Source organism: Chlamydotis macqueenii, chromosome 2 (genome assembly GCF_036417535.1).
Source record: "Chlamydotis macqueenii isolate bChlMac1 chromosome 2, bChlMac1.mat, whole genome shotgun sequence".
In the NCBI taxonomy this organism is placed as follows: Eukaryota; Metazoa; Chordata; class Aves; order Otidiformes; family Otididae; genus Chlamydotis; species Chlamydotis macqueenii.
This window is the reverse complement of record NC_141557.1, coordinates 89,473,731-89,498,000: the sequence shown is the minus strand read 5'-3', so window position 1 is coordinate 89,498,000 and position 24,270 is coordinate 89,473,731. Positions and strand designations below refer to the sequence as shown.

General features: G+C 40.1%; 1 protein-coding gene across 1 annotated transcript in view; it reads left to right on the top strand.

Annotated features, from left to right (window-relative positions):
* DDC (dopa decarboxylase) overlaps positions 1–24,270 on the top strand; it is a 79,332-nt gene that overhangs the window by 2,986 nt on the left and 52,076 nt on the right. Inside the window, exon 2 of the mRNA XM_086742030.1 lies at positions 20,592–20,813. Coding sequence (XP_086598156.1) covers positions 20,613–20,813 — 201 coding nt within the window. The 5' untranslated portion in view covers positions 20,592–20,612. The remainder of the gene's footprint in view (positions 1–20,591; positions 20,814–24,270) is intronic.

Here is a 24,270-nt window from a genome sequence, read left to right as displayed (position 1 = left end):
ATTGCTAGGGTAGCGTCAAGCACTGGTGTTAGCCATACTGTCATGTAATTTGGAATTCAAGGGATACAGTAGCATCCTGAAAGGCATAGAAGGATGCTACAAAAAGCATTTCCTGCTTGCTGGACAGAATGTGAAGTAACAGGCTAAAATTGATGGAAAAGAGATCCTAGAAAGAAAATGCACTGGAGTGTATTGTTTAGGAAGGCTATAAATTCAGTGTCAGAGTAATGCTACTGTTAAGTTGCTTATAACATCTTCCTATGTTTTGCCTTATTTGCACTCAGATATGCTGTTGACAAAAGTATTTCATTTAAATGCAAAGAACTCATAGTTTTCAGTTTTTCTTTTCTCTGACACATGACAGCACAGGTACAGTTAACGTGAAATAACAAGAAGCAAGCATCATTACTATGACTACTTTGTCATGTAAAAAAGCAAGATGGGAAATTACAGAAGTGCTACATGTGGTGCTTTCTGCTTTTAGCAAACAATCTGAGCTCAGAAAATTAGAAACAATCCAGCTACTCATAGAACCAGGTATATGAATTTCAAGGTGAATATACATTTCCAGATACATTGAACGGGCTGAAGGCTGCTGAAATGCCAGCACGCTGGGGAGATGGCTGGCAGACACCTTTTCATCTCCTACAGTACCCTAAAGGAACTGGTCTTTCAGTGGGGCTCATATTATTGCTTTCTGTGCTGTTCCTTTAAAGGGAGGGAGAGAGAATGAATGCAAAGGATTTAGGAGGAGGTGACATTTCTTTAATGGCATCCTGTGGGTGCATTATCTTGCAGAGACCTTTTTCTTTGTATCTCACTCTGATTAGCACATTTCTTTGTGCAGTTTTAAAATGCTTGGACACTTTTCCCTGAAGAAATACATGTGCCTTCCAGCAGTTTTAAATTGCTCTTGATATGTTTGATATCCTTATACATCTGCAAACCCATCAGAGTCTTGCTGAGTTCTTGACGGCAGTGCTTCCTGTGGTAATTATATTTTCTGCAGTTCTAACCACACATCATGCAAAAAAAGTGTTTCCTTCTGTCTGTTTTTAATATGCTATCTTTTAATTTCACTGAGTAGTCCCTCTTGGCCTTTTGAAATTTGAAAACCAGAAAGTAGTTCTTTATCTTCTCCCTTTACTCTTTCATTCCCTTATCCTTTCCTTGGGTTACCTCATGTTGTTCTGTTTTCAAAGCTAACCAGGCCCACTCTGAATCTTCCCTAGAAGAGGGGGTAAGTGCGTTTGAGGAGAAATCTCTTAAACTCCAGGAGGGCAATGAAGTCTTTTTGAAAGTGAAAATCTGAGAGAATATTGAATATTCCAGAACTATTCCAAAAATTCTATGGTGGATAATGGATGACCAACTGACATCATCTACCTGGACATGTGCAAACCATTTGACACTGTCCCACACGACGTCCTTGTCTCTAAACTGGAAATACATGGATTTGACAGACAGACAACTGGTGGATGAGGAATTGGCTGATGGTCAACAGCTCGATGTCCAAGTGGAGGCAGTGATGAGTGGCGTTCCTCAGGGGTCACTATTGGGACCAATCCTGTTTAACATCTTTGTCAGCAACATGAACAGTGGGATAGAATGCACCCTCAGCAAGTTCGCCGACAACACCAACCTATATGTTGTGGTGACATGCTGGAGGGAAGAGATGCCATCCAGAGGAACCTTGACAGGCTGGAGAGGTGGGCCCGTGCAAACTTGATGAAGTTCAACCAGGCCAAGTGCAAGGTCCTGCACATGGGTCATGGCAATCCCAGGCACAAATACAGGCTGGGCGGGGAATGGATCGAGACCAGCCCTGAGGAGAAGGACTTCAGTGTGCTGGTGGTTGAGAAGCTCAATATGAGGTGGCAATGTGTGCTTGCAGCCCAGAAAACCAACCACATCCTGGGCTGCATTGGAAGAAGTGTAGCCAGCAGGTCGAGGGAGGTGACTCTGCCCCTCTACTCTGCTCTGGTGAAACCTCACCTGGAGTACTGCTGGAGTTCAGCTCTGGAGCCCCCAGCCTAAGAAGGACATAGACTTGTTGGAGCGAGTCCAGAGGAGGGCCATGAAGATGATGAGAGGGCTGGAGCAGGCTGAGAGAGTTGGTGCTGTTCAGCCTGGAGAAGAGAAGGCTCCACGGAGACCTTATAGCACTCTTCCAGTACCTAAAGGGAGCTTATAAGAAAGAGGGGAAGAAACTCTTTAGCAAGGCTTGTTGTGATAGGAGGAGGGGTAATGGTTTTAAAATAGAAGGAGGTAGATTCGGACTGGACATAAGGAAAAAAATTTTTACACTGAGGGTGGTAGAACACTGGAACAGGTTGCCCAGAGAGGTGGTGGATGCCCCATCCCTGGAAAAATTCAAGGCCAGGTTGGATGAGGCTCTGAGCAACCTGGTCTAGTCGGGGATGTCCCTGGTCCTTGCAGGGGGGTTGGACTAGATGACCTTTAAATGTTCCTTCCAACCCTAACCATTCTATGATTCTATGGTTTTGTAATTGATCAAAAGTAACTAGAATATTTTTCACATAATTCACCAACTTGTTCTTACTGGGGGCAAATTTCTTGCTGTTCTTGGTCATGCTACTTATTAAACAGAGGTTTTCATTCAGTAGTGCCACCAAGGCTGCTTAGACTAAGTCCATTAGTTTGTCCCTTAAGATGTTTGGAGATCTAATTCCACCCTCCCTTTGTATACTGTGTTACTTCAGAATTCATGTTACTGAGCTTCCTGAGACTCTGTACTGCCGATTCAACATAGGATATTTGTAGCTCTCCTCAGTTCCTGCACTGCATCTTTAATAGGAAAGAAAAGGGGAGGGGGGCAGGAGGATGGGATGGCGGGATAATGTCCTTTCACTGCAAGATTTCATACGCTTACTAACAAATACAAAAGCCCCCAGGTAATGTGGGTTTCGTGTATTTTAGGCAGCTGAAGTAGAGGAGTCTACCAGAGCTCCTCGGCATGAACTGTGATGGAGATAGGACATGGAAAGAATAGATCAGGAGGAATACTCATTGTAGTGATGGCTAGTGACAGGTCTGAGACAGAAGATGATGAGTAAGCCTGTACTGCAATAAAAGATAAGCTAACATTTAAGAGAACTTGTGAGAGGGAAAGAGGAACATTGTGTGTGTCTCTTGCCTATGCTATTGGCACCTACTCAAGATGTTCCACAAGATGGTAATATTTGCTGCCCAAGCACAAAAGACCACCTAATTTTACAGAACTTGCATAGGAAATGGAAGCACTCAGGGAACAAAAATGCATCTTTGGAAAGAAAGAAATGATGGCTAAAGAATATCTTTTTTGAAACATTTGTCATGAAAGGTAGAAATAAGAAAGATGTTAACAATGTCTAATATTAAATATTAAAAGGTTAATAATTAAAAGTATCCTATTGATGGACAAAATCTGTGGGGAAAAACCTCTTCATATCAGTAAGTTTACAAAATAATGTGTAAGTAAAATCTAATGCTACAATGTAGATGCAGAGGAAAAGCTTGATTGTAGAGAAATAGCTTGGAAATCTCTGTATGACTATACTTAATGCTATTTAGTATTAAGGACCAATGCTAAACCGGAGTATACAGCTAAACTTCATAACAAATGTAGATACAGAGTTATCATTGCCCAGAAATATAAGTCCTGAAATCAAATAAATTTTTTTGTATTCATTTATTCATTCACCTTTATTAACCAATTCAGCTGATTAATTCAAACTAACCAATTAAGTAATAGAAAATATTTGCAAAGCTTTGTAAACAATAAGAGCATTAGCATAGCTTTAAGGAACGTGCATACTCAAACAAAACGTGTCACACCCCAACTGCAGTGCAATTACAGGCATCCCTGGGCAGTCACCACGTAGCAGCAGGGCTCTGCCACAGTCCTGAGTGGTTTCCCCACTGGCCAGGTGGTTGGAGCCAGCAGAATAACCAGCCAGCTCTAACTGAATGCACGTTACACGTACTCCCACGTTTTCCCTTTGTTTCTGTTTTTTAGTGTTTTGATCATTTTTCTTCTGGCATAATCTTCTGTTTCATCAGTATTCTTTTTCCTCGAAGGAAATTTATATTTCATGTTGGCATCTGTCCCTAGAATCCTTCTTTTTATCATGTCCTAGAATTTATTTAATTATTTAGTGATTCCTTCCCTGTCATGCTTGTTGAGGATAATGACATACTATGGTACAGGCTTTACTCCGGTGGGTATGTAAACATATGCTTATATATGTTAAGCTCCTGTTACAAGGTCTTTCCAGGCTCTCAGAAGTCCTTTATTTGCTGGTTGCTAACGTGACAGGTGCCTCAAGCTCTCTCTCCTGTTTTCTGTCGCCTTGCACATGCCAGAAATATTTTCTTGGCACTGCTGACTGGGACAACGACTCGTCCGCTCATGTGCCTGCCTTGCCAGCTTTTAAATGGGCCCATATTGTGCCCTTATCTTTAGATACCTGGAGCCCAGGTATATAGGTGTTGATTCCTGAGTAAGTATTGCAGGACCACAGTACTGGGGCCTGACACACCTGCAGGATAGGTGCCCTATTGTGCTAGGCTATTGAAAATAATGTTTACTGCGATGCAAAGTTGAAATTAAAAAAATAAAACTCAGAGCCTTACAAATGTGTTTTGTGCTAATGAAAGATAAGACACACACAAAAAAATAGAATACATTGTTATGATTATATGCAAGTGTAAGGACTCTCTGTGGCTGCATCAGCAGCTTGGCTAGTTATAAGGCTGATCTCAAGAATATCTGCCCACGGCACACTATCTTTGTGTGAATCCATGCTCTGGGTTTTTCTTATGCCTACCTCTACCTCCTCTTTTTCAAGGTTATTGATGCATATTTCTATTGTACATCCTAATGAGTATGCTTCTGGCTTTGGCTGATTTCCTTTCTAGCACTGTCCAAAAATCTGAGATACAAACATCTTTTTTGCCCATTTAATCTTCCTTTTTTTTAAAAAAAAATTCTCATTACAGGAATTTATTACCATGTTGAATGTTGTTCTGTTCAGCCTAGTAATTACTTCACTGTATACTAGTCCTTAAATGACTTTAAGATACAGTCGTGAACTACTCATTTCCTACTACAGTGGCTTCCTCACACATTTCCTTCCAGGGTTAAAAAAAAAAAAAAAAAAGTAGAAAAAAAGAAAAAATATCAGTCTTTGTTACTACAAGTTTTTATTTATTTTTGAGGTTCCTCTGGGCAACATTTTTCTAACTTTTCAAGAACAAATTTCTTATCCTTTTAAATATATATTTCTTAAAAATACATTGCGCCCTTTAGCAGCAACAGTTTTTAACGTAATACCTCTTTATGAGTAGTCAAGCCACTGTCCATCATATTTGAAAAGTCATGGCAGTCTGGTGAGGTTCCCGCTGACTGGAAAAGGGGTAACATAACTCATTTTTAAAAAGGGAAACGAGGAAGATCCGGGGAACTACAGGCCAGTCAGTCTCACCTCTGTGCCTGACAAAATCATGGAGCAGATCCCCCTAGAAACTGTGCTAAGGCACATGGAAAACAGAGAGGTGACTGGTGACAGCCAACATAGCTTCGCTAAGGGCAAATAATGCCTGACCAATTTGGGGTTCTCTAACGGGGTTGGGATGATCAACTGACGTAATCTACCTGGGCTTGTGCAAACCATTTGACACTGTCCCACACGGCATCCATGTATGAGTACAGGAAGTTGTATCCTCTCCTATAAATTGTACATCATTCTCTGCTTCACTGCACAGTGCCTCTACACTCCTACTTCAATCCCAATCCCAATATTCAGCCCATTTTTCCTGGAAAAAAAAATTAAATGTAGATGCCTGTTGAGGATGTGAATACAGCTTCATTGTAAGAAAACCCACAGCTCCACCTATCTCTATTCCCAATTCAACAGGCAGAGCCACAGTGAATGTTTTGTGTCTTAACACATATTCTGGATCTCTTATTCCCCAGTCTTCTTCCACATACTGGATAAGGATGCTTCTGCTCACCTTGCCATCGCAGTTTTACAGCTTGTCTTCCTGGGTAGCTGCAGTAGCAGCCAGCAGAGCTGTAAGCTGCAGAGCTGAGGAGAAGTGTATTGTCTTGAGGATCCAGAAATACTGTCAGGCTTTTCGTGATGGCTTTCTGTCCTAGGACTGGTAGAAACCAACTCAACTGTTTTTTGTAAGTATCCAGTGAATATATAACACTATTTCTCATGGTTTTTTTCAGTTAATAGGGAGTGTCTTCCTTGTAAAGAGATCATGTAGTTCATCCCTTGTTTAACACTGCATTATTTCCTTTGTCTTGGCAATGGTGCATGCTTGAAATGTGCTTGATGTGCATTGTACTTGCAGTTGAAGAATCTTGAATTAAGCTTTAATTTTTTATGCAGTAGATTAATCACACCAATTATTTTTCTTGAAGATTGCAGTTACATATCATGTTGGCTACTGACCTGGGTTGTATGAGTTTATTATTTATTATTTGCTGTACGATACAGTAAATAAATAATAATCTTGATGAAAAGTTGATGTTATTTTTACATGCCAAACACACATATTAAGAAACAAAATTAGCAACCGGTGTAAAATTTTAACTGCTTGTAAATGAGTCATAAGTCAGAGAATGTAGCTGCAGAGCAGTTTTCTTAATTTTTGCTTCAGAGGGCAATAGGAACAGGTTTAGAATGGTGTCTTGCTGCAAGAGGGAAACTGAAAATACTGTCCTCTAGAATTCATCAGAAGCTATAGGCAGGTAAGATACTGTGCTCCTTTATATGAAGCAATGTATGTAACATAAAATGTGGTAGTGATTCTCCTTCCATCAGCATACTTTTCCTCCATTCTGTATTCTCTGAGAATGAAGAAGAGTGAAAAATTATGTTTCTTAACCACTTCCTGCTGATGAAAGTTAGCCTGGTGGTAAAGATGGAAGGATGTCTCTTAAGACTACGCAAATCAAGATTGCTCCTTAAGAAAAGAGACAGTCTTTTAAAGACTTAGCAGGAAGAAAAAAAACCCAGAAGTCTCAAAACACCCCAGTTTCCTAGACTGTCTTTCAGAGAACTACGCAGAATGTCAAACTGCTGTAAAGGCCGGTTGCTTCTAGACTGGCAGCATCTGACCTCAGCAGAGGTTCAAAATCTGCACCTCTCACCAGAGACAAACTCTGCCAGAGTGTGGGTGGAGAGGTGCTGCCACTTTAAACCTGGCCTAGATTTCAGCCATTTGGATTCCAAATGGAGTTGGAGCCAAATGTGGAACACAGGAAAACAAGGTGGAAGAGAACAACCCTTCCTAGCAAAATATTTTGTAGAAACTGCCCCTGAGGACTTACCCAGAATTGTACAGCATATGGCAAAGACTGCATCTGCACTTGAAAACTAGAATTTTAAGGTCTCTGAGCACAAAGGTAATGAATGCTTCAGACTATCCTTCTTATTTAACTGCTTGTCTCCTCCAGTCACATGTAAATCCTGTCTAAATGAGAGCCTGTCTCTCCTAATGATAATGTGGAAACTGTGATTACCTGAGGTGTGGAAGTGAACAGTATCATAAGGAGAACAGATGGCAGGCTGTTCTGAGTTGGGGTACGGCTGGCTGCGCTGTGGTGAAGCTACCTGCAGCAGCTTAAGCTGTTATCTTCCCTGGCTGGCTGTTTTACCTCCTAGCTGGAGATGATTGCCTTTCTTACGGAGTTGGCAGGATGGAGCGTGTGAACACTTGGTGGCTCTGTCACCCAATGCTACAGGGACAGGCATGTTTTTTTAGGGATCCTTGGTAGAACAAGGACTGGCCACGGGGTTGTAGTTGCAATTAGAGTTTTATTATTACATAAAATATTTTTTTTTCAGCATAGCTTATTTTTATCTACAATTTCTAGCATTTAGTGTATCTTCTTGTTGCACAAAGATTTTATCAATTACCATACTTTTCAGTTAAGCAAAATTTCTAGTAATCAGTGTAGCTTTCTTACTATCTGAAGTCTTTAGTTACCTAGACTTTTAGTCACCTGGATCCTCTGCAGATAGGATCCAATTTTTAATAATCAGTGAATGATACAATAATAATAATCTGGACTCAGACTTTACTCAAAAAAAACCATGAGTCACTCACTCAGTCTTTAGAGGAAGAAGACAATGATGGATGAGTCCCGGACCACTGGGGGATCACAGGTTTTGCCATCCAGCAGCAAGACTTGCAGCTGCTTGATTTTATAGGCAATATCTTGTGTGCTGTTACACTTCCCTGTTCCATAACGGGTGTCACCACATCCTGGCAGCAATGCTCAGTGGGCAAATAATCTTGTCACAATGCTGACAGGAGGTCTGGCTGTTCTATAACGGGACTTGTCACATCTTGGCGAGAACCACAGTATTGAAAATAGGAAAAGAGTGATACAGGATCAGCACACTTACATATTGTGGCTGTTTGTCTTAGGAAATGGCGCTGGTTATGCTAACCATATTACCAGGAGTCAGAAGCAGGGCATACCGGTCACACAGCTCCAATGGAAAGCCTCTCCTCTTAGTGTAAATGCATCTTCCTAAGCAAAGGTCACACATTGCACTCAAGCAGTTGAGGTGTGTTATCACTGCCGTCTCTGAGGCAGAGACAATAATCCACAGCAGAAGGTAGCAAACACCTTACTCATCGCTTCAGCTGCGAATGTGTGTCTGTGAGCAGGGAGACCTGTGCATGTGGAAGATTCAGTTCCCACTCAGTTCTCCAGAGCCTTGGGTCTGTGATATGTGTAAAGTAATTTCTTTCTTGCAGAAAGTCCATGTACTTGGTAACTTTTATGTCGTGTTAAGCATGAATTCTCCAGAAAATTGGCATTGATTTTTTTTCTAGAATGGTGCTCATGTTAACACAGGACTGAAGGGGAGTCAAAGATACCTTTGCAACAAAGCTGTCAGAGAGGAAGGGCAAGAAACACCACTATGATCCCTTGCCATAGTACTTGCTGTAATCTCAGAGAACTGAGCACCAACACGCTCTCTGTGAGGAGACTCCAGTGGTGTTCTCTTCCCATAAAATATGATTCAAGGCTTATACTGATGGTAAATGCTCTACCAAGCTTATTGCGAGCAGTGCATGCTAGTGTATGGCCCTCATGAAAATGCATTAAACATAGCCACTGACAAAATGTCTTCTGGACCAAGTGTTATGTGATTTTTGCTATCTTTGTAAACAGTGATAAAAAAAAATGATTTGTGTATGAACAAGCACTGCATTATGTTCCCTCTGTATCTCAAGCCATCTTGTTCATAATGCCTCATCTAGGTCTATCTTTCAGTGACACAGCAGACTATTCCATTCATAAACTGTTATAATTTGCTTTTCCAACATGAGGTCTTAATAGCACATTTTAGCCCTGAGAGCAGTTCATCTGTGAGCCACAGCTTTTGTGAGGCTCACAGTGGTCAATGCTTGAGAAAGTTCTTTCTGTGAGCAATATATGGCTGAACAGCAGTGCCAACACCACTAGGTAAGCACATCTTCTCAGCTTACAGCAGAAGCTATTCCTGTCTCTGTACTGGAAGAGCCTGCCTACTATGATTGCAGCCTGCTCTCACTGTCTCTGTGACTCTTCACAGCCTGTCAGTTTTTCTGTTGACACTTTTTCAGTTCATCACAACCTCTCTCTTTTCTGTAGGCTTGCTTCCATAAGAGCAAAGTGCTTAGACTGCCTCCAACCAGCAAGTGATACGTTAACTCCTCCGAAGCTGTGTGTTTGATTCTGTCTCCATGTTCACTTTGTTAGCGGTTTCTTTTCATCCTTCTTTGGTTTACCTTCACATGTTCACATAGACAGCAATACAGAACTGAACAGGGACAACAAGTCACACATAAAATATTCATGAAAGATAAGACAGATCCTTTCCTAATTTGTCAGCCCTGTCTTTGTAATCTCCTGGCTAATCTGTTGCAAAGTCTACTTATGTTCTGCAGAAGACTTAGTTTTTATCCTTGTATGATGCAAGTAATCCATCTATTTGTGTCTGAAGGCTTTATTTAATTCTTACTCTCTTCCAAAGGAAATGTGCATTCTGTTTTATGCAGAAAATTGTTAGTTGCCCATTTCTGCTAAAATATTCTTTTCTGTCTTGTCCCATCTTTATGGCTCATGCAGATTTGGACCTTGTTTATGGAACACATAAGGACTTTTCATTCCAGTACATCTGAGTAATTCTTAGAGTTTTTTTCTTCCCTTTCCCTTTTTGTAGGTAATTTGATTTTCCATTACTGCTATTATTACATTTGTGGAAGATGTGCTGGTTTTGTGTGGTGGAGGGGCTACAGTGGTAGCTTTTGTGAGAAGCTGCTAGAAGTTTCCCGTTTGTTCAGTGGGCCCGGTGGAGTCCAGAGCAGACCCGCTGCTGGCCAGGGCCAAGCCAATTGGTGACAATGGTAATGTCTTTGTGATAATGTATTTAAGAAGGGGAAAATTAAAAAAAAAAAAAAGAGAAGAAGAAGTGAAGAAGCAGAATTGGGGGCAGAGGGGGAGGCACAAGCCTTGTGGGCCTTGCGGCCCTCACCCTCTGGCCTTCCACAGGGCGTCCGACTGGGCCTGACTCGGCCCAGCCCAGCTGCAAGAAGCAGAGAGGAGATGAGATGCGAAGAAATCCTGAGAGGCGTCTGCCTGAGCCTGTTGTGAAGAATTTCTTGTGAGAGGAACAGCTGCGGATGCCATGGTCAGTGAAGAAGGCAGAGGAGAAGTAAAGTCACTCCTGACAAGATTCCCCTGCAGCCTGTGGTGATGACCATGGTGGAGCAGGTTGTCCCCCTGCAGCCCATGGTGGCACACAGAGGAGCAGCCTGTGGAGGACCCCATGCTGGGGCAGGCAGATGCCCAGAAGAGGCTGTGGCCCGTGGAGAGCCTGTGCTGGGGCAGCTGATTCCTGAGGCACTGCACCCCATTGAAAAGGACCTCACACTGGAGCAGTTCATGAAGGACTGTACCCCGTGGGAGGGACCTCATGTTGGAGCAGGGGAGGAATGGGAGGAGTTTTTTTTTTTTTCCCCTGAGGAGGAAGGAGTGGTGGAAAATGACATGTGATGAACTGACCACAACCCCCGTTCCCTATTACCCCCTGTACCACTTGGGGCACGGAAGGAGGCAGAGATAATTTGAAATTAACTTAAGCCTGGGAAGAGTGGGGGGTGGAGGGAAGTTGGGGTTTTTTTGTTCTCTTTCTCATTATCCTGCTTTGGTTTTATTAATAATAATAAATAAATAGTTTTTGCCAAGTCAACTCTGTTTTGCTCATAACAGTAGCTTCAATGATCTCCCTCTGTCCTTATCTCAAACCTTGAGCTATTTCTTATATTATCTCTTCCTATTCCCTTGGAGGGTGGGGAGAGTGAGTGAGAGGCTGCGTAGCTTGGTCCCGAGAGGGGCAAAACTATGACAGAAGAATATATTGGTAAAAAAAAAAAGACAGACAAAGACAGGGTTGTACTACTGGGTTTGCTTTTTTTTTTTTTTTTTTTTCCTGAAGTAGCAACAGCGAGGGAAGAAGGAAAAAAGGCCTACAGCCTCCAAATAGCATGCTCAAACTATAGAGAAGGAGTAAACCAAATGCTACGCAACAAATCAGGGTTTTTTCTTATGCTTAGGCAACAGTGACTGCTCCTTTGGCACCAACTGTTGAAAACAGGCACAAACATTGTGCTAGTTCAATTCCTAACGAATTGTTTCAACTCATTGTCTCAATACCTAAGATACTGATGATATCTGAGTCAATTTAAAGCCCTTCACATTATAGCTCAGAACAGGTTTGTTCAACTAATTTTAGGCTCAGTGATCTATAGCACAAACACATCTTGACCAAATTTAGTGACTGGAGCCACACCAGGAGCCTAGCATGAGATGAGTGTCATGCTATTCGGGTGAGGGAAAAATAAAGTTGGGAGGAAAGCCATCTAATCATAACTGGACTGAAGGCATGAGAAAACTGCCTTTTAATTTCTAATCTGCATTATATAATGATGGAAGATCTGAAAAGTATTGGAAAGTGGGTATAAACTATTTAACTCCCTCTGCTTTGATCCATATCTGTGGACATGGCCTGGCAATGGGACTGCAAAGTGACCAATAACACATTGTCTGCATCGTTCTCCAATGCTGCTGCGCTGGAGCCTCCTGTTCAAACATGTTATCTCTCTCACCTTGTTTGCAAACCAAAGAGTTCAGCAATGGTAATAAATTGGTACCATTACTGCACGGGCACAGCATCATGATATATCATCAGCAGAGTGGCATACCTCCATGTGCAAAATCGTGCTGAAGCCTGTCTCATGTTAGCTGTGAATAATATGATCTGTTGGTTGCTTACCAACAAGCCCTGGCCTTTAAATCTTTTAGGATAATCTGTTATTTCTGACACACCGGTGTCTTGAATTTTGAAACAGTTTGGCAGTAAAGGGGAGATCTCTATTCATCATGTTTCAGCGGCAAGAGAAGTTCTTCTCTGTGAAAGAGCCAGCACACTGAAGGGTGTGGAACAGGAGGTCTGACTTAGCCAGCACCTGTTACAGAAAACTTAATGATCTTGCTTTTGTCTACTACAGAAAGATTCTGTGAAGCAAAAACTGGTGTATTGCCAACAGCTGATGAGGAGAATTATGAAAAGTAAAGTAGTATGAACCAGAAGAATTATTAGAATTATAGAAAGACGTGGGATATGATTTTAGAAGGGCATTTAATTCCCTTTTCCCCCCTTGCCTATTATATCTTTCACACTTTATTTCCTTTTTCTTACTGAGAATTTTTTTTAAAAAGTATTTTAAAAGAAAATACAATTATTGCCTGGTCACAGCAACTTTTAAGGTAAGTTACAGGTACAGCAGAAAAGTAAAAACACATCAGATGACTTCAACACTCTGATTGATTAAACCAGTGTTTTAATATGCCAATCTTAATTTTAGCTTCCATTTTTAATTTCCTTTGAAAGTTATTTATCTTTTGCAAGCCATTTGGCTGAAACATTGAAGTTAGATTTTAGTTATCTTTATGTTTACTAGGGACATCTTCAGTTTCTGCTATCTTATACTCTTAAAACGGATTTTGAATTTTCAGCCTTTTCACTTAAATTCAGGGAGAAAGAAAGAATAGGAAAGATCTCAAAACCACTTTTTTTTCTCATGGGGTCCCAATTTGTCCAGGCGTTAACTATGGGCACTCAGGAGTCAATTTGCAGTGGAAAACAACTGAGAGCTAGCTGCAACTGACCCTGGGATTTCTTGATGCTTTCAAGATTACAGCAGACACAACCCAAGAACTGAAAATGCAAGTCAGATCGCACAGGCACATCTAGCCCAACAAGTGCAATGAAACCCTCAAGCCAATCTGTGGATTTGAGGTTCTGTTTTTATTTTGAATAGGCTCTTTCAGAATTGTAGCAGAGTTACAATTGACCTTATAGCATTATAACGGCAAACACAGCCATGACACTTTTAAAATATATGACAGCCAGAACATTTTCCTCCTTCACAAAAAGGCTGGCTGTAACACTGCAGTGCACTACAGGCTGGTCTGGGAGCAGTGGCTGTCCCACATCTCCGGCCACACAAGAGCTGGCTATAAGCTCTTCAGGACTACAAAATGCTGATAGTAAATTTTTAAAACAAACTTGAACCAAATAAAAATGACAAGCGATTACCTATATTCATGTAGGAAAGAGAACTTATCATAAAACTTTTCTTTTAGAATAGAGAAACAAATATTGAACATGTACTATTGCTTTTAAGTGTACGTATGATGAAAGAGAGGAACTGGAAAAAGTTAGGTACAGCATATCCGAGGATGTTAATCCCGCACGTCTACCTGTTCAGAGCTTGCAGTCACTTGAGTGATATTTCAACCGTATCTGTGTTTCTTTCCTGAAAATAATGTTTCACAGAAGTGGTTCAAAACACTTGCCTTTACAGCAACAGCCACAGCAGAAACGTCCCGGAGTGTGCAACACAGACCGGGAGCATGTGATCAAACACTCACTGGCAGACTTGTTAACAGAGTTCATGGAAGAAAAGGCACACCATTTCACAGCTAATACAGGCAACAGCCAGTTCTCAGTCAGATCCATCTGCCTTTCGAGTAGCTTTTTTTGCTAGGTGTATTTTGGAGGAGGTGTGGGAGGAGGGGGAGATGCTGCTGCTGCATGTTCAATGCAAAGTGCTTGGCTGTGATAGGCTGAGGGGCTGTGGATACTCTGCCTATATACGCTGGCCACTGCATCCTCTGCGCTTTATAGCTGTCACAGAGGAGCAAAGACAGACAGTGAGAAAGCCACAAGAGAAGGAAAAACCTTACCAACTCACTGTAAGTAACATTCTTTGTCCTTAAAGCTTTGTGATTATCGACTTCAAGTGGGTACATTTGGATTAATGCAACAATTGGTTAGAGTGGGAGCTCGCCTAATAAACATCCAGCCTGTGTATTTTAGAGATAATCCAGGATGCTCAAAAAGCATTTATTTTTAACCTAAGTTTTCACAATGTAGTGTGCGCCTCTCATTTCATGTTTGCTTGTTTTTACATACGATGTATGTCAGCTATAACTGTTTATGTATATTTACGGAGAATCCCATGTATCCAAAAGTTTGTATCTTTTCTTTCCAAGTGCAACAGTTCTGAACAACCAAGCAAACCTTGAGAAATTCTCTGCCAAATATTTTGAATAATAAAATTTTCAAGATAAATTCAAAGCACAACTTTTTAGGGTGAGGTTTACCCCAGGAGTAACTCTTTCCCATCTCTATAATAAGACCTCACTCCGTGCCAGTGACAGCAATGAACAGAACCAGCAACTTCTAATGAGAAAATGAGATTTTAAAATTAAATATAGGGCCTGAAACACAACCTAACACTTGGCTTGTGCAAAAGTAGAAGTACAAAGAAGATCCAGTTCCTTTTTACTTATGCTGCAATAAAATTATCCCACTGTCCTTATTCAGGCAACACTCCTATTGCTAATAGGAGAAGTTTAGCTTAACAGTAGCAATAGCTGTAAAAACCTTCAGCTTGTTGGGTTCAATAGCAGAAAGTTCTCATGGCTTCAGTGGTGTCATTGTAGCACCACAAGCCTTTAAATTACGTTATAATCTGCAACAATCAGTTGCCAGAGTAGAAAGTGCACTTGCCTTATTTATTGGAAAGATATAGTTATTACTTTTTTGAGCCAATGCAGCTACCAGTTTAAGGTGCTATTAATGCATCTGTGCATTCTTCCTTTATGTATTTAATAATAGGAGCTGCTAAAAGATTTTATTATGGTAGCTGTTTTATATTTTACTTTGATGAACTGGGGAACTGGCACTCATGAAATTATAATACACCAAATAGATCTCTCTCCTCATTTGTTCTCTTTTCCCCCCTTTTTCCTCTTTATTGTCTTTTCTTCCTCATAACAAATTTTCTGTTAGTATTTAGATATATTGTGCATATATATTTAGTTAATGCAAAAAAAAAGATTTTAAAAATATAGACAACACTTTTTAACAGAAATAATTAATAAGCTGGATGTTATCTACGTAATATTATACCTATAGATGTAGTTAACACTTAATTGCATGTAAACTGCTCATTTGTATGGTTAATTTTCAAATAAAGTAGAAAATTGTTTGCAAATGAGCATTATACTGAATATACAATCTAAAGACTAACAACAGTTTACGGTAACTTCACTAAAATAAAATGTTGCCGTGTTCTAATATGAGTGCACTGAGGTAGAAGGAGTAGTTTAAACAAAGCAGCAAAAAAATATGTCAACTTTAGATTGTGTAGTGTACTTGTCCTGTGACAAATTTCAGCAAAATTAAAGAGCAAAGAGTTTATATATAAATAATATTTTTTTTAAAAGATACATTGATATAATTTAAGATTTAACATGATTGTTCTTGTTTTTACCTGAAGTTAGGAGCAGAACTGAATCTTCTCCAGTAAAGTAGGACTTGATATGAAGAAGTATGCAATGGTGACAATATCCATTGACTCTTCCTGTCAGACATAATATACGTTTGATAAAATTGTATTTTATCAATCAGAGTGAGGCTGTCGATGAATTTTAATATCAACTGTACTTAATAAGTGGTAGAGATTGATAATTAGACAGGGTTTTTCCTCATTTGAGGTTCAGCTGGCAGATGTTGAAAATGCTGAAATTCATCGTGGGAGGTGTGAGATCCCTGAGAACACAGAGTGTTTATCACTCTTTATGGGCCTTCAGGAAAATAAACCACTATTAAATACTTTAGAGAGGCTCATTTTCTCTGAAATTTCCATTTAGTTTTGGAAGCTTGGTCTGCATTATAATGCAGTTGAAGTCTCTTCGACTTCAGTGGATGTTTCAAGTACACACAAATTCTACCACTCAGCCCTTTAGAAAATATGGATTCTCTCAAACAGTTTTTTCATTTTAGACCCTAAGGGCTGAGATGTCTGAGGTATTTTGCTTCTCAGAAAATCATATTCTGTATTTTTAAAATATACCGGCATAGAGGGAAGGTCTGTCTCTCTGCATGATGTTGCTGCATTGTACATGTGTTGTATATGCATGTGAGAGGTAGAAGAGAGAAATATTCTGTACCAGTAGAGAAGTGAAGTAATTTGCATTTTTATAGTGCTAACTGGAAAGCATTACAATTGTCAGATATTCAGTCTACTGGATGTGGCTTCCATTGCAAGTAATACTTTCAAGCAGATGAAGTGAAATCTATAATGAACAGTTGAGGAAGAGAATAAACATAGATGAGCGTGTAAGTGAGTCTTGTCACTCACAGAAGAAGAGATATAAAACAGGAGGTGAAAAGGAAAATTTAAATCACCACTGTGTTACTGTAAGGAGTATGCCTTCATAGTTCCCAGTGAGATATGTATATTCCGGTAGATAAAGAATTTTCAGGCAAGGACTTTTAGGAAAGAAGATGCATGGATACATTAAAATAGATTTATATTTAGATACATTTTAATTTATCAGTATTGTCTTCAGGGGAAAGAAGAATGAAATACTTTGCTTCAGACTGAAGCAGACTGATGTATTTCACTTGATCAAACTGAATTGAAAGTTCATTAGAGGTTAACAAGATACTAATTTATATCAATTTAGGACACTGCAGCAACTATGGCAGATTTGGGATGGATGGTTCATCCTCTTATTCTTTATGCTTAGGCTTCCTGGTTCAGTTACCTCTCCAATGCAAAACAATGGGTTTCCCCTGTAATTTAATTCTTTATCCTGAATTTTGAGAATGCTATTGCAACAATGATTTGTGACAGAAGTAGCGCAGCTGAAACAATGTTAAGATGACCCAATGGACCTCCAGTTCTTTGGAAGAACTACAGTTAGCAAATAGCAAATAAGATCTCGGTGATTACCCAAAATGTGTATTTTGTCAAATTGAGTGGACAAATTTGAGTTCTATAGTCATAGGCTGAAACCACAGAATGTATCTGATGTTTAGATCTAAATTTTATTTGCTTATCCTGATATCCAAAAAGAACTTTGTCCAAACTGCTAATAATAAAAATGACAATAAATTGTATCAGCATACTATATAAGAAGATGATGCAAATACAACTTGGAATAGAAAGAAATTTCAGATAAAAAAAAATCTAGGTGGTAGAAAAATTGTCACAAGCTATATAACAGAGTATCTATGTTGTAGTAATATGATAAAATAAATTTATTTTTATCTGTGTCTTTGTGAGCTGTTTTGAGCTTAGACACTATGCTATTTAATTTATGCCATTTGATTTGTATGTTGGGAAAAGACCAGGCAATCCACAGAAGCTTCTATGTTAAATAATGCCCTATATTTGATCAATACAAAGTAAAGCTGAAAAGTAGTATAGTGATAGAATCATAGAATGGTTAGAGTTGGAAGAGACCTTCAAAGGTCATCTAGTCCAACCCCTCTGCAAGGAGCAGGGACATCCTCGACTAGATCAGGTTGCACAGACCTCCATCCAACCTGGCCTTGACTGTTTCCAGGGATGGGGCATCCACCACCTCTCTGGGCAACCTGTTCCAGTGTTCTACAACTCGTATTGTAAAAATTTTATTCCTAATATCTAATCTGAATCTACCTCCCTCTATTTTAAAACCATTACCCCTCGTCCTGTCATAACAGGCCCCACTGATGAGTTTTTCCCCATCTTTCCTGTAGGCCTCCTTCAGGTACTGGAAGACCGCTATCAGGTCTCCCCGGAGCCTCCTCTTCTCCAGCTCTCTCAGCCTGTCCCCGTAGGAGAGGGGCTCCAGCCCTCTGATCGTCTTTGTGGCCTTCCTCTGGGCCCTTCGTGGCCCTTCATGGATGCTCTTACCTGTTCTGACACTGGCAGTTCATTGGACCCACGGACAGTGAATGAGATGTTCAGCTGAGATAATTCATATGTAAAAGTGTGTAGGAATAACTAACTCAGTGGTGAGCAACAGTAGTGCTAAAAACAGCGAGTCCTCAAGTGCTGAGTCAGTTCACTCTCAGGCGACTCCTACTAATTGGCAGTCATGGATTAAATTCTTATTTTCACAGCTTTCATCCCTGAAACCAGGGGAAAAAAATAACAGATTACCACACGCATGTTCTTTAGAGCATGCTATAGCAATGAACTGATGAATGAAGTGGCATAAAAGAAACAACGACAGCATAAGTTAAGGATTAGGTTAGAGATACTTTGAAAAAGAAGTGAAACAGTGCAATATTTTTATTTCTTCTGGCAAAAATATCTAAACCAAAGAAGTGAGCCTTGGGGTGTAATTAGATTGCTGCTACAGAGATGCATATTGACTGCTGCAGCTCACACTGACTTATTTAGAAAGTTTATTAAAATTTTGAACTGCGATCAAAAATGTGTTAAATGCAAATGCACATGAGATTTGTGGGATATTGAAGAAATGCAGTCATCCTGATTGAAAAGGAGCAGAAACAAAACTGCTTGCTTAAACATAGTCCTTCAAAGGGGAGATGACATACAAAGCTGCCCACCAGAATCCTCTGAGGACCGTAATGACTACTGGTAATGCGTTTCTGGCAACTTAGTAGCAAGATCTGAGAAAGGTTCTAATTCCCCTTTCAGAAAGGCGTAGAGAGAGCCAAATAAACACTTACATGATGGTTAAAGAGAGCAATATAACTCTAACAAAATAACAATAAGAACAGCTATTCTCTGGGGGGCTAGAAGTCCCTGCTGTGCGGATCCTTGCTTTCCCAAGTGGTTCATGACCTACAGCAGCACCCTGCCTTCTTAAATAGCAGTAGCAGCTGCTCCACACAAATCCCAAATCCTCTATTTGTAGCAGCAGAGATGTCTCTAGGACGGTGTTTATCAATGTCGTCTTTCTTTTGTAATGTGACAGTACTAATTCAAATATAATAAAGCACAGAGGGGTCTCTCTTTTCTCAAAATTATATCCTGAGTTATAAATTCTTAGCACAAATAACTAATATCTAAGAAATTGTATCTTAATTACACAATATTCACATTGTTCTTAATGTAATTATTTCCTTGCAAAGACATAAAGGTATGTGAACTAAGTATAGTAATTCTTTACACCAGCAATTATTGCCCTTGTTTCACTTGCCAATTTTCTTACTATATCCCAAGGAACAGTATCAATTACTCAATCTGAGTGTATAAAGACTCTTGGATGCTTTTTAGGCACTGTGGTCTTAACCTTGTACTCACTGAGCACTCAAAATGCACAACCACAGAGTAAAAAAGTTGGGCGGGCCGGAACGGCATGGCCGGGAACCCTAGCAATATGAATTTATATTTCCACGGCACTTTGAGGGCAAACTCCAGTTCATCTCAGCTGAGCCGTGCATCAGCTTGGGTGTGCTCACACAGTCTTTGCCTAGCTCAAAGCACACCGAGAGCTCCAGCCCAACATCTCGGAAACAGAGACAGCCCCAGACAGAGCTTCCTCACATCCTCCTGGAAAATGCAGTGCATATCAACTCTAAGTGAATTCTAATTGAAACGTCGGTAATAAACAAGGTTTTGTATATGGCATAGCATGTGCATTTACAGTGAAAGTATAAAGAAGAAAAATTTTGAGGCAAGACAGGAGGCAATAAGTGGATCACTGTGATAACTATTAATATTATAGCTTGTTATTATAGATGATAATAGAGACACATAACATGCTATTTTCTTAGACCTCTCCTTTATAAAGCGGGAGGAAGTATATTATGTGCCACATAACATTGCCACATCCTTGTGCCAACCAGCAACAGTAGAGATTAAATCTGTAATTTCTGGATCTTTATTGATGTGCCCCTACTGCTCTTCCATGCTAAAGATACAGTCTATCTGAATCAATCTACATCCTGACCTAGGCATCAAAGATTTAATAGTGTGATTTACTTCTATACAATGTCCAGCTAATACTGTAGTGGAGCAGAATGCGACACTGTATGGGTATTGGCCTAATATGCAGCAATAAAAGACCATATGTTCTTTTCAAAAAGGCCATAAGAGTCATCCTATAAATCATCAATCATATGAATAACAAGTTTAAAACTAGTAAAATTTTCTTTCAAAAGTGACTTTTTTTTTTTTTTTGTCCTGATAACAAGTCCTAGACACTGATACCCATCATGGATGCTGCAGAGTACCGCAAGAGAGGGAAGGAGATGGTGGACTATATTGCAGATTACCTGGAGAAAATAGAAAAAAGACAAGTCTTCCCAGATGTGGAACCAGGATATCTGAGGCCTCTCATTCCAGACTGTGCACCGCAGGATCCTGAGAGCTTTGAGGATATCTTTAAAGACATTGAGAAGATCATTATGCCAGGGGTAAGAAAAATGGATCTGTACTGTAATGTTTAATACTGCATTTAGGTTTTCAAAGACTTTAAGGAAAGTATGGATTGAAGGTTGTGCAGCTGGACCTTATGAACATAAGTATGCACACTGATCAGCTTTTAGAAGGCAGGAGTTTGCTTTATATCCATAGTTAAATATGATCCAACACTTTACACAACTAATGTTTTCTGTTCTTGCTAGAAATAACCAAACCATTTGCTTTTGGAAATAATCCCCTTTCCTCCCTTGAATTGGTTAAGACAAAGCTTCATAACTTTCAGTTTCATGTGATATTTTTGCTACTTGCAAAGCACAGTAAATATTTTATTAAATGGGATTTTTATTAGTCTGCTGTGCCTAAAGTGTTCCTTCAAGCTTATCTTTAAATGTTAAAATTCTCTCAGGAGACTTCTTTTTATTACAGAGTTGACTAGAAAGGATTCTCCCAAATACTTGTTCTGTTTACTTACTGTCCTAAATGTCAACTTCTTCTAGTACCTTTTAAGGCAGATGGCCACTACCTAAACATTAGTCCTTGGATAGATTAGTATTGGACAGACAATGCAGAGCAAAACGTCTGGCATTTGTCCGGTTCTGAATCTTCTTTTTCCACTCATGATATACATTTTTCATTTTAAATATACACTAGTCTCCTAAGGTCTCCAAGTAGCTTGAAGAGGACTGGATTATTAGTAAATGTTAATGAGGAATCTCTCATTTGCATCTCTGCAATAACCCTTTGGGTTGCTCCTCTGGATGTAGATAGGTGAAATGATTTCTACGTGACTGGACATGTAAGCACTGCTCTGCAAATGTGTTTAGCGACAGTGCTATAATACCAATTCCTTTTCATTGACCAAGGTAAATATTTGATATTCAATATGATTTTATCATGTTTCCCTTGGAGCCAACCCTGCTGTTGTTTCACAGGCAACAGCTCCACTGAAGTCAGTGGAAATCTCTCCAGTCTTCTCAAAGATTTGTGGATGGTCTTAAATCCAACAGAATTAAATTAGTGCAGATTAGATAAGAGAATTAGGTCCAACACATGCAAATACTCTCATTGCTGCTCATAGATATGATTGCCTTTTCTTTTTCATTGGAGGAAAATACTAACCAATCTTTTTTTTTTTTGTCTGTGAGGTAGAACATATCACACTTCGCTTTGAACACTTGGGAACATTCAATAAAATAATATCAAATTAAAAAGCAAGAGATGAATCATTTGATAATAGAAAGTGAGACATTGAATTCCAATTATGTCATAAACGTCACATTCCCTCTTAACTAAATTGATGTTTTTTCTTGATATTTACATGCCCTGCAAATAAATTTATTGTTATGAAGAAGAAATGTTCTATCCAAAAATTTCCTCTGGTGTGAAATGTTAGTGTTTGTGACACAAAGAGCAAGAGTACATAAATCCCAGTTCTTATAGTAACTCTGATTCTTCTTGTGTTGTTTATACTAAATACTGAAGAATCACATAAGCACAGAATGACAAAGTCATAGTATAGTAGAGGTTGGACGGCACCTCTAGAGATCATTTAGTCCACCTCAGCTGTTCAAAGCAGACTCAGTTAGAGCAGGTTGCTTATCTCCAAGGATGAAGTCTTCAAAACCTCTCTGTTGTCCTGTTCCAAAGTTTGACCACCCTTACAATAAAAATGGTTTTTCTTATGTTTAAGTAGAATTTTCTGCATTTCAATTTCTACACATTTCTTCTTGTCTTGTCACTGGATATCACTCAGAAGAATCTGGCTTCATCTTCTTTATACCCTCCCATGAGGTGTTTATACACATTAACAAGATATCCCCTGAGCTTTCTGCAGCCAGAACAATCCCGGCTCTCTCAGCTTCTCGTCATATGACAGATACTTCAATTAATCATCTCCATGGCCCTTCACTGGAATCACTCTAGTATGTCTATGTCTTTCTTGTACTGGAGAACCCAGAACTGGACACAGGATTCCAGATGTGGCCTCACCAGTGCTCAGTAGAAGAGAAGGATCACCTCTTTTGACCTGCTGGCAACAGTTTTCCTAATGTGGCCCAGGATGCTGCTCGCCTTGTCTGCTGCAAGGGCACACTGCTGGCTTATGTTCAGCTCGTTCACCAGGACTCCCAGGTCTGTTTCTGCAGAGCTGCTTTCAAGCCAGTGGATCTCTGGCCTGTACTGGTGCAGGGGGTTATTCCTCCCCAGGTACAGGATTTTGCATTTCTCTGTTGAACTTCATGAAATTCCTGTTGGCTCATTTCTGCAACCTGTTGAGGTCCTTTTGGGTCGCAGCATGACCAGACAATGTATTAAACACTCCTCCCAGTTTTATATCATCTGCAGAACTGCTGAGAGTGCGCTCTGTCCATTGTCCAGGTCATTAATGAAGATGTTAAACAGTACTGGTCATGATATTAATTCCTGGGGCTCACCACTAGCCTCCAGCTGGACTCCATGCTTCTGATCACAACCCTATGAGACTGGCAGTGTAGCCAGTTTTCACTCCACTTCACTGCCTGCTTATCTAGTCCATATTCTATCAGCGTGTCAGTAAAGATGTTATGGGAGACAGTATTGAAAGTCTTAATGATATCCTATGCTCTCCCCTTGTCCACCAAGCCAGACATCTTGTAGAAGGCTGTCAGGTTGCTAAGGCATGATTTCCTCTTCATAAATATTTGCTGCCTAGCCCCAGCCACCTTCTTGTTCTTCATATGTTTGGAAATATCTTCAATAGCTTCTGTCACCTTCCCTGGGACTGAGGTGAGGCCTGTAGTTTCCAGATCCTTCTCATAGCCCTTCTTGAAGATAGGAGTGGCATTTGCTTTTTTTTCCAGTCCTCAGGAATATTCACCAGTTGCCATAGCCTTTCAAAGATATTTGAGAGTGGTCTCAATGACACCATCTAGCTCCTGCAGCACTTGTGAGTGCATCCTATTAGGCTCCATGGACTCATGCATGCCCAGTTTATTTGAATGTTTCCTAACCTGATCCTCCTCCAGGTGAAGTCTTCCTTGCTTAAGGCTTTTCTCATGCATCTCAGGAGCCTGGGATTCCTGAATGCAAATCTACCAGCAAAGACTGAGGTGAAAAGGCATTGAGCACCTCAGCTTTCTCTCTCTCCGTTGTCACCAAGTCCCCAGCCGCATTCGGCAGCAGGCCTACATTTTCCCTACTTTCCTTCTAATGCCGATGAACCTGCAGAAGCCTTTCTTGTTGCACTTCACATCCCTCACCAGATTCTACTCTAAATGGCTTTGGCTTTCCTAATATGGCTGTCCCTGCCTACTCAGATAGTGTCTTTATAGCCCTTCTCTCCTGGGTCACTGCCTCTCCTTACTTTTCTTATACGCTTCCTTTTTACATCTGAGCATTGTCAAGAGCTAATTGTTCACCTATGAAGGCCTCCTGCCGCTCTTGCTTGACTTCCTATTTGTGGAGTGGGTAATT